Source organism: Coturnix japonica, chromosome 2 (genome assembly GCF_054131305.1).
Source record: "Coturnix japonica strain WE chromosome 2, WE-NBRP24, whole genome shotgun sequence".
In the NCBI taxonomy this organism is placed as follows: Eukaryota; Metazoa; Chordata; class Aves; order Galliformes; family Phasianidae; genus Coturnix; species Coturnix japonica.
In genome coordinates this window covers 99,963,501-99,974,435 of record NC_140664.1, presented here as the reverse complement: position 1 = coordinate 99,974,435, position 10,935 = coordinate 99,963,501, and the positions used below count along the sequence as shown (strand labels likewise).

At 47.1% G+C, this 10,935-nt stretch overlaps 2 protein-coding genes across 2 annotated transcripts in view; one reads left to right on the top strand and one right to left on the bottom strand.

Moving 5' to 3' along the window:
* LARS2 (leucyl-tRNA synthetase 2, mitochondrial) overlaps positions 1-10,163 on the bottom strand; it is a 121,208-nt gene extending 111,045 nt beyond the window's left edge. The window contains exon 1 of the mRNA XM_032442390.2: positions 10,033-10,163. The gene's annotated coding sequence lies outside the window, so the exon portion shown is untranslated. The remainder of the gene's footprint in view (positions 1-10,032) is intronic.
* Positions 8,525-9,964, top strand: TMEM158 (transmembrane protein 158). The gene has a single exon (XM_085540511.1). The coding sequence runs from the start codon at positions 8,761-8,763 to the stop codon at positions 9,643-9,645; it is 885 nt and encodes a 294-aa protein (XP_085396637.1). The 5' UTR covers positions 8,525-8,760; the 3' UTR covers positions 9,646-9,964.
* Positions 10,164-10,935: the final 772 nt, after the last annotated feature.

Genomic DNA, 10,935 nt, shown 5'->3' with positions numbered 1-10,935 from the left:
TTATTGACATACTAATAGTAAGCTAACTCTTTAAAATCCATGCCTTGATAGCTTGGAAACAAACATCTTCAGAATTTTAATATCCTGAAGGATTTTACTTTTCAGTTCTACTTCAGAATGATTGTGTATTCATTTAGTTAATGTCAGAATTGTCTGTGGAAGATCTCTCAGTGCAAACCAGTTCTGATTACAGTAAATAAGAATTTTCACAAAAGAAGCTCCTCTGCCTTGAAACTATTTTTGGACATTGCCTTTGAAGATCCCATTTGCAAGCATACCTCAAGCTCCTCTTTGTTATTAGCAGTCATACAAGAAATTCCAGTTCTGCTCTCATGTCAAATTTCTTTCCAGCACAAAGCACTGTCACAGGGCCTTGTGTCAGTTAAACCTCAGATAAGAGTTACATGAGTAATTTTGCTTAAATTATATCTTTTGTTTTTTTACCATTGGGAAAATCTCTATAACATATCATATAAATGTTTGATACTAAAGAGACTATCTTGAATAATAAAATAATGCTAAATTATTAATCACATTCATCTTTGCCGATCGGCAGAACCTTAATAAGTCCTGTTTATCAAGCTCATTTTTGTTCCTTACGTGTGAACTTGAGGGTGTAAAATTATGGAACAAAAATAACATTGGCATTTGTGAACTCTCTAGAGAAAACCAGCTGTTGGTGTACATGACAACAGGGAGAATGGATGGAGAGCCTGATACCTACCTCCTCCAACCACACAAAACCCAACCATTCTGGCAGACTTACAGATTTACAACGCTCCTTGCTTCTCCCTAATTTTGTCACTATAAAGTAGTTTTCTCTGAAGGCACAAACATCTTTATTTCTTTTAATTTTTGGTTTACACGTGACTCTAAGCTCTGCATCTTCTCTTGTACAACTGCCAGCTGAACGAGCAACTACCTTCACTCAACAGTTCTGCAGCTTCATTATTATTGTTACCAACATACCAACACACCGAATCTCTCTATACATGAGAAGCAGGTAGAAAAGAAGTGAGTCCCTAAGCTGAAACTATGCTCCTTGCCTCCTGTGACCTCTAAGCATGAGAACCAAGGTCTAGCCTTCTGAGCAAGGATTGGACATAGCACAGTAAAAAAACAAAACCTGGTACAGGCTGAGACAGAAAACTGAAACCATTGAAAACTTATATATTCTGTATGTTATGTGGCACTGTACATTAAACAAGGATTTGCCATTTATTTGAAGGAACCTCACAACAAGTTATGATCAATGGATGGTCGTCAGCAGACGTCCAGCATCAAGAGGTACAAACCAAATTCAAACAGCAAAAGCATGGAAAAAAAGATGAAAGGGAAGAAAATTGAAGAACTTCTAAATGTGGAATTTCTAGAACAGAATGTTCAGGTGATCTTGTAGATTTTGTAGATCTTGTAGAAATATGCTCCTTTTTCCTCTGGCATTGTGCGTGTGTATTCAGTAAATCTGGGAAATCAGATTCTGATCTAATCTGCTATTTGCAGATGGTATTGATCTGGCATGAGAAGGAAAATTTAGCCAACGAATATTTTATAGTAGGAATGAGAACTAATTCAATATTTACATACACAGACAATACAATACAATAGAAATTATACTCTTGTATGGTATTAGGCTACTTAAAATATTACAGTCTCTCCATTAGGTTGTCCTCTTTATTCTAGTGGTCCACTGGTGTCAGCTTCCCTGACTGTCATTGAACAGGAAAATCCCATAGAGACTAATTAAATTTTCCTGACTTGTCATAAGAATACAGGGGATTATTTTTAAATCCTATTTTTACCTCTGTGGTTTTATCTAATCACAATGGATACGATGTGACCAAAAGCACAACCATACCCTGTGTTACCTTCTCATAACCAAGTCTTTCTCTAGGATTTGGGAAGTATATACCAGAGCCTGGTATATATACCACAGCCTTTTTATTTGAGTTTCAACTGCAATAGAATAAGTCTGGATATCCATAGCATATAGGTATAGGACTGAAGAGAAACAGTGGCTTCATTCATAGCTTGAGCTCAAGAGTCCCGTATATGTTTTTAGACAGATGACAACATGCCAGTCTTTCTGAGAAGATAAAAAGGCAATTGACATCTCTAAATGCTCCACACTGATGTAGAAAAAAGGGCCAAGGAGAAATGCAACAATGTGGGTGATGGATTTACATTTATGAGTAACAGCAGCATTTGACACAAGAGCGTGAGCAAGAGATCCCACTGCCTAACTTAAGATGTGCATCTTAGGGCTGCGCCCAGGCCTGGGGCCCCCAGCACAAGAATGATGTGGAGCTCTTGAAGTGCATCCAGAGGAGGGTCAATAAGGTGATCAGAGGGCTGGAGCACCTTTCCTATGAGGAGAGGTAGAGGGAAATGGGCTTGTTTAGCTTGGAGAAGAGAAGGCTCTGGGGAGACGAGACCTCACTGTGGCATTCTAGTATTTGAAGGGAGTGTATGAACAGGAGGGGGAATGGCTGTTTTTGAGGGTGGATGGTGGTAGGACAAGAGTTTTAAACTGAGACAGGGGAGGTTTAGGTTAGATATTAGGAGGAAGTTTTTCACTCAGAGGGTGGTGATGCACTGGAGCAGGTTGCCCAAGGAGGTTGTGGATGCCCCATCCCTGGAGGCATTCAAGGCCAGGCTGGATGCAGATCTGAGCAGCCTGGTCTGGTGGTTGGCGACCCTGCACATAGCAGGGGGGTTGAAACCAGGTGATCATTGTGGTCCTTTTCAACCCAGACCATTCTATGATTCCACGTATAGTTAAAAAAAAAAAAGCATTCACACCTTAGAAACTTGGTTATTGAACTGGAGAGCCAGGCAGACAGCTATAATCTCTACTTGCTCCATGATTATTACCTCACACAATGTGTAGGTAATGCTGACTGAAAATCAGTCTGTTAGAGAGCAAGCTGCTGGTACAGCATGTATTTTCTACATAACTCCTGCTTCAGAATATTGAGAACATTTGCATGAAAACAGAAACTTTTCCTTCTGAAAAGCCCCTGTTTACTGCTTGTTCCATGTATCAGGTTTAAGGACTCAAATCTGAATTTGTTCTTACTAGTATAACCTCTCCAGTATGGACTTGGTCTTTGATATCATACAAAACTGCATTTAAGAGTGCAAAGGTCCTGCTGAAAACAATCAGTGGCCTTGTTCACATGCTAGCTTTGCTGGATTAGGACAAAAGGGCATTGGAAGTTAGAAATTAAATCTCTGACTCCCTTGATTTCCAGGGAGTTTAGTAGAGATATAACAGAAATGCTGGAATGCTGTTCTTGGGTTTTGAGCTCCTAATTAAAGCTTAGACAATTGCTCCATACTAACGGTGGCCATTACTGGGGAAACAAGTAGTATGAACTAGAGAGATCTCTAGAAATGAAGGAAGTTTTATTTATTTTTTAAAACCCAAATGCCATCTAACCCAGAAATGGCTGCCACTTTTTCAGCCTGCCACCTGAAACTCAATCTGTTTGCAAATCATGGTGATGACTGACTGATCAAGGAACAGGAAACATAACCACCTTCTCTTTGACATTTCAAGACTGCTTCGCAGTTCAAGCCATCATGTTTGCTGTGTGTGCTTGGATGATTCAGCCCTACTCTCTGGCATTGGCTCTACCAGAAAGAGTTAATGTGGTTCTGCTGACTCATAGAAGCATATGAATCTCCTTTCCCAGTTTGACAGACAGTCACAAGCAAGAGATCCCAAACAAGGGCACGCACGTGATCAGTATGCACATCTCTGTGTGGTATCCAAGCGCTGCTTGAGAACATGAGGGTCTCCAACTGAGCACAACAACAGCCTGAGTAGTTCTGGGAGCTCAAGGCTAAGGTGTGGATGCACAATGTGGAGACAAGAAGGGGTCTAGTTTTCGCTGCTAATTTATTGATGATGTTGATACTGTTGTGCTTTAAATATCACTGATCTGTCTCATGCAGCATCTCCAAAGTATTACAATTCCTCTCAGCTTGTTATGCCAGAGCTCCCAGCCAAAGCCTGTACATCTCCCTTATTGTAATTTCTTCTCTGTCTAGAGCACCTGGAACTGTCTCAAGTTCATTTATTTGGGCACATCATTTTGAGTTTTCCACAGTTCTCTGTCACAATCCTCTTCCATCTGCAAACTCCTTGTTCTCACTTTCAAAGCCCTTCACAATTCAATCATGCTTCATACCCCTCCTGGTATTTCTTACCCTTCTGGAGTACACACCCTTGCTTTGTCAATTGCAGCCTTCAATGTTGCTTCTCTAGCTTTATTCTACACTTCTCCATATGCCTGAAGAAAAGTTCTTCGGGATACAGACTGTCATGAACAACGTTTTGCATTTGTGCATCTTCTGTGCAATACAGTAAATAATTCCTTAACTACCTCCTCAATAAGGTGAACAACCTTGTCTTCCTCTCCTATGCAAAAGGATCACTGTCCAAGTGTCTCATAACCTCAAGGGCAGCATGATTTTATATTTTATAGCTGTGCTTTAAAGGCATGAAGAAATTGAGGCAACACTGGAACCCCATAGGAGTGCCAAACCCGTACCTCCTTAGTACAGACCAATACCAGATTTCTGCGCCTGTCTCCCTTTCCAGTACAGAGATAAATAACAGTAAACACAACCCCTAGGGCCATATTCAGAAATGGCTGGGAAACACTCAAAGTATTTGCAGAACTAAATGCTTTCTGGGGAGCTATTTTTCAGTGTGTTGTTACAGTAAATGTTTAGATTTTCCAAAGACAACCTCATAAAACGGTCATTAAGCAGTGCTATTTTATGTACAAATATTTTGCAGAACAATTTAATATGTAATCACACAAAATGTTCTTGCATGCCTAGCACCCTCACAGCATCAGCATTAACTACCACTTTAGCTAATATCTCTTTTACTTCAAGAATAGCTGTGACAAACCAGGGGTTGCTCAGATCAACAGATGTTCAGAGGACAGAATCATAGAATGGCCTGGGTTGAAAAGGACCACAGTGATCATCTGGTTTCAACCCCCCTGCTATGTGCTGGGTCGCCAACGACCAGAGCAGGCTGCCCAGAGCCACATCCAGCCTGGCCTTGAATGCCTCCAGAAACGGGGCATCCACAGCCTCCTTGGGCAACCTGTTCCAATGGGTCACCACCCTCTGTGAAGCATCTGAATTATCTCCCTTAATGGAGGGGAGGGATGGATTTGTGCTTCATGAACACACAAAGTTTGACACGGGGTCAAAACTACCCAACCGTGGCCTTTAGCAACCTGGCAGAAAGTAGTCCCAAGTCCTGCCATGTGTATACTCTGCCTATGTAGACCATTTAATTTGGATTCATCACCTTTATCATCATAGTAGATCATACAGTTGCCAGTTTCATCCAAAACTCCAGCGCAAAGATAGATTTAGTGGTGAAATAAACACAAGACCAAATAGTACTTACAAGTACAAACTGTACTTACAGTCAGGCTTCACCAGTAAAATTTAAAATAAGCAGGTGCGGTAGTTACAAGACAAAATAAATACAGTCCAGATATAATTCAGATGAATCTTCCCTGAACTTGAGAAATTCAGATGTGAGAAAGCCTCATGTGAACAAGAGCTTTATTCAGCCTCCTAGTGGGAACAAGGCATGAACGGGAGCCCAGACTTCATAGAACACTGCTTCAGGTCAAAACATGTCGTCAAAATACTGCACCTTACAACTGAAACAAATGAAAGTAGAGCATCTGTAACTCCACAGGCAGACAAGATCTAACCAACCTACATTTTATGATTACCTATCACCTATCTGGTCTAGCGCTAAGATCACCTGCAGCCATGGAATTGCAAAGCTTGTTCTTTGGACCACATCCCTCTTACGCCTATTCCCACTGATTTCTTTCTGATTTAACTTTGTATAAAAGCCTCAACCTATATACAGCATGCTAGGGAAAAAAAAAAAGCAAAAAAAAAAAAAAAAAAAAGCAATGAAAGTCTATTAATACATTCCCTTTAGCATTCCCTGCATATATTTCACACCTAGATTTGAAGCAGTCTTTTCAGTCTGTGCTAGCACAACGCAGTCTACCAGAGCTCTGAATACGAGTTCCCAAGTACTTCTTAAAGCTTACAGAGGCCTCATCCTGCAGCCCCACTATCTCACTGATACCACTTCATGTTCTGAGCAATGTTTTCCTGATTTCTAGCAAGTGTATTTGCAGCTGGATTAGACCTTGCAGCAATTGCCATGGATAACTTCATCATGGATTTGGATTTCTGATGGTAGCTGCTTTCTTTCTGCCTCCCTCTTCAGCTGCTGTCTGTGACATTCTCCTTACTTACCTGGCACTTTCTCACAGACTGGTAATGCGCTGCTGAACCTACTTGCTCCCAACATCTTTTTTTTTTCCTCTGTAATGACAGTATGCGACTTCCCACTGAAAACTTTGCTTGGTAACGTATAACATATATCTGGCATCCAAAACTCCTTACTCCCTGCTTTCCCATCTCTCCCCTTTCAGAAATGACAACCTCAAAAGAACACCTTTTGTCAAAAAGAGTTCCACAGCTCTTCCATTTCCTCAGTGCAGATCAGGGTAAGTGTGGCCAACTGAGAAAGAACGTCTGTGATCACAAACTGTTCGCTTGAATGCAGTTCTGTATTTGCCACTGTATCTTCTTGGGTTCAGTTTCTACTATCTGCGCTGAGATCCCCATGAGATGCAGTTTAAACTGCACTGGGGCAGAAACATTTAGTCCTGATTTCATTTCACAAGCACCACTTTAACAAAAGTCCTTTGCAACACTGTTATTAAAATGACTCTCAAAGATTCTGATTGTCCTTTGCTATTAGTCTTCATCCTCCCAACAGCTCTGCTCTCTGTCTCATGACACTCCTACTCCCTTGTTACTTTATGATTCCATCCTAAGATTTCACGATTATAGCCCACTTCAGACCCCCTCTATCACACTGACAAATGCTGCTGTGACCTCTGGCACATACCACTGCTGTAGGTTTATCCACAGCATCAAACCCACAAGATCTACGACACGATCTGTCTCTGACTTGTGGGTCACCTTTGGCAACCCAATTTCTTTATGCTTCTGCCTCCCCAGCCATAAAACAACTGTGTTCTTTAATGTTTATGGATGAAAACCACAGAACAGAATGTACTACTTAGAAGAAGTTTTCAAGTGTGCTGCAACCTCATTGAACGACTGAATCCATGCCAATATTAATTATATCTGATAGACCTATCAATTAAATATTTGCAAAGGGTCCTGCTGGACAGTGGCTATCACCTACTGATCTAACACACTTTATTCTTGTACCCGCTTGCTCAATTACTCCTTAATGAATAGAGGAATAGATCTGAAGCACCCATGCACTTCCAAACTCAGATAAACAGCCCTGTTTTAATCCTTCACCATGGTAGTCCAAGTGATGCTAAATGGATCTAACGTTCCTGTGGCAGATTATCTTTCTTTACGAGGAAAGAAATACAGCTCAACTCTTCCTTCCCAAACATCTTCTCAAATACCCCTGGCAGCATTCAGTTGGGTGCTGGGAGTTCTGACCAGAAGTGCTGAAGCTCTGCCTGAGAATGCTTCCCACCCACACACTGCATGTGTTCGGGAGCCAATCTTGTTTATGAAGTTTAGTTTCACTTCCAGTCCTTTGTGTCAAAATCCCAATGAGATGTGATTTATACACAGGGCTGGTTGGGGAGGGGAGGATGGGGGTTGCAAAGGCAGATAAAAGAATCATAGTCCTGGACACTTGCTAGGAAAACGTAACACTACCCCCACCTCACAGCCAGAGGTAAAGGCTATGAAACGTTCATCATTTGTGACATATCCGTGGTGCCCCTTCCCAAGGCTCTGTGTCAAGAGCAACGCTACAGCAGCACAGAGCGACGAAACAAGCCGGGGTACCGAGACTGACTGCAGCCTCCCGATTAGAAAGCAGCCTTCTAAACCACGCACGCGAGTCCCACAGCTTGCTTAGCTACTCGGTGCCTCTGTGCTTCTTGCTTAAATCTCTGCGGCGGGGACCGGCAGGGCAGGACGCTGCTGGGAGCGCCACGGCCGCCGGCTGCGGAGCGGCTCCCTGTTCCGAGCCCGGATCAACACAGCAACGCGGGAGGTGCCCGAACACCGTAGAGTATCCCACGGGTTAACGCCGCGTTTCCTCTGAAGAGGAAAAGAAAGCGTGTAAATTCGTTTCCTAGATGCGATTCCTTCCCACCTGCTGCACCCACCCCACCGTTCGCGTAGCAGCTTCTTTCCCCCTCCCCTTGCTCCGGAGCAGGGAAGAAGACACCAGGTAGGGCAGCTCCCGCGAAGCTGCCCTCGGGGCCGGCAGAAGCGGAACGAAGGGACCCACGAAGCTGCCCGCCCGCCCTCCGCAGCCCAGCTCCGTGCGGGGCGCCGGGAGCCTCAGCCGCCCGCAGCGGACGAGAAGGGCCGAGGGCCGCCCCAGCCCGTGGGCGCCGCCCGCGAGGCTCCTCCCGCCCGCCGGGAGCCGCCGGGCCGGGCCGGGGGCGGAGGAGGCGGGGAGGGGGAGCCGCTGCCGTCACCGAGGCTCCCGGCTCGTTCGCCTCGCCGCCGCGGCAGCCCCAGCCCCGCTCCCACCCCCTCGCCTGCCCCCACCCTCCTTCCCTTTCTCTCGCTCTCTCGGCGAGAGCGGCGTGCCTCTTCTCGCAGGTGGCAGCCGGCAGCGCCATGCGACCTCCCGTTCCTCCTCCTCCTCGCCTTCCTCTCCGGCGCTAAGTCAATGCCATGCTGCCGCTGCTCCTGCCGGCGCTGCTGGCCGTCTGCCTGCCGCCCTGCCAGGGCTGGAGCCCCTCGGCGGCCGCCGGCGGGCAGGAGGAGCAGGAGCTCTTCTCGCCTCTCGCCAACTCCTCCCTTTCCCCGACCGGCCTCGAGACGGACCTCGACGGGGCAGCGAGCAATGAGGACGGCGGCACCGCCAGCCCGAGCACGCCGGCGACCCCCAGCCGAGAGCCGTCCCCTTCTGCCCCCACCTCCTCGGGGCAGCAGCAGCAGCAGCCGCGGCTCCAGCAGCCTCAGCTCGCCGAGGACCCTCACTGCAATATCAGCGTGCAGCGGCAGATGCTGAGCTCGCTGCTGGTGCGCTGGAGCCGCCCGCTGGGCATCCAGTGCGACCTGCTGCTCTTCTCCACCAACAGCCACGGGCGGGCCTTCTTCTCCGCCGCCTTCCACCGCGTGGGGCCGCCGCTGGTCATCGACCACCTGGGGCTGGCGGCCGGCGGCGCCCAGCAGGACTTGCGGCTCTGCGTGGGCTGCAGCTGGGTGCGGGGCCGCCGCGTCGGGCGGCTGCGGGGCTCTGCGCCCCAGCCTCAGCCCGCAGCATCCTCGCTGTCCTACCCGCCGGCGGCCGAGCCCGGTCAATACTGGCTGCAGGGGGAGCCGCTCAACTTCTGCTGCTTGGATTTCAGCTTGGAGGAGCTGAAGGGCGAGCCGGGCTGGCGGATGAACCGTAAGCCCATCGAGTCCACGTTGGTGGCGTGTTTCATGACTCTGGTCATCATCGTGTGGAGCGTGGCCGCCCTCATCTGGCCGGTACCCATCATCGCCGGCTTCCTGCCCAACGGCATGGAGCAGCGCCGCAGCGCCAGCACCGCCGCCGCCGCCAACAAGTAGCCATCCATCCCGGGGACCCCCATCCTTCGTCGTGTGCTGTGAGGGGTCGCGGACGGGCCGGACGCTGAGCGCTGCCCCTCCGGGCACGTTTGTTCTCGTGTGAAACGGGTGAAGGTGCGATGAGCGAGCGGCCGCCCGAGGGGATGCGCTGCCCCTCGGCCTCGCCGCCGCCACGACCGGATCCTGTGTGCTCGTTTTGTATCTTTAATAACCGTTTTAAACGAACTTTTTAGTAAAAAAGAAAAAAAGAAAAAAAAAAAAAAAGCGTTCCCCTCCAAAATCTACTCGGAAAATAAAAGACCCCTCCCGTCCAACCGCATTTGTTGTGGTCCGCGGCTTTTCTTTGTGTGTATGAGTACGGTCTGAGAGGGTCTTCAAGTTACTTACAGCGAGGGATGGCTCCTGTTGGTGGGTCTAGGACTGAAGCGGTGTGTCTGTTGTGAAAGCTGAAGCTGAGCGAAGCTTTTCCGCTCTATTTCCCTGCTGAGATGGTGTGTGTTTGTGACCGTATCTCCATGTTATTTGGCTCTTAATACAGAGGTTTCCTTCAAGAGCCTCTTAAGACTTTTGTGGGTCTGTTTCAACCAGGATGGATGTGAGAGTTCAGCCAGCCTGTCTCCAACCCGTCCCCAAAGCTCATCTTTCCCCACGAGGGGCTGTTACCGGGGTTGGTGGTGGGGAGCTGTAAGCCCTTTCTGAAGGGTGTTTGTCCTGTCTTTGCAGCACCGTGAGGTCTGTATAGCTACACCAGGGTGAGGTGGGATGAAGAATGTGTTTGTTCTGGAGGTCCTCCAAGGGGATTTGCTCGGCTCAGCCCCAGAACTGTGGCTTTCTCACCAGTTAGAGGTTGGGTGGTGCTGGTCCTGGGAAGATCATTACAACGTCTTTGAGACGTTCTACAAGCAGTGCAGTTGGTGAATCTCATGACTTCCACCAAGTGCATTCCACAGCAGCTCAGAAACAGCATATTTACCGAAGGGGAGGCAATAATGGTGCATCTTTTTTCAGCTCCTATTCCATAGTGTTGCTCATTGAAATCCTGTTGAGTAGAGAGAGAATAGAAAGTGGGGGTTCAGAGCTAGATTACAGCTGCTGGTGTGCAAGAAGAAAGGTGTGCAAGATTTCTTCTTCCCTGTCCAAGCAGACAGTTGCACAGCGTGAAGGGTCTCTTGGTGCATACTTGGAACTCTTCAGCCTTACAAGAAGTTGTTTAGCTTGTGCTCTATGTACGCGATAACTAATGGAAGAGTGGCCATGCCAGGACAGCACTTCTTGTTAATGAGGTGCATA

Bases quoted from the DNA above. Each gene is read 5' to 3' on its own strand.
- TMEM158 (XM_085540511.1), top strand. From the start codon at position 8,761: ATGCTGCCGCTGCTCCTGCCGGCGCTGCTGGCCGTCTGCCTGCCGCCC.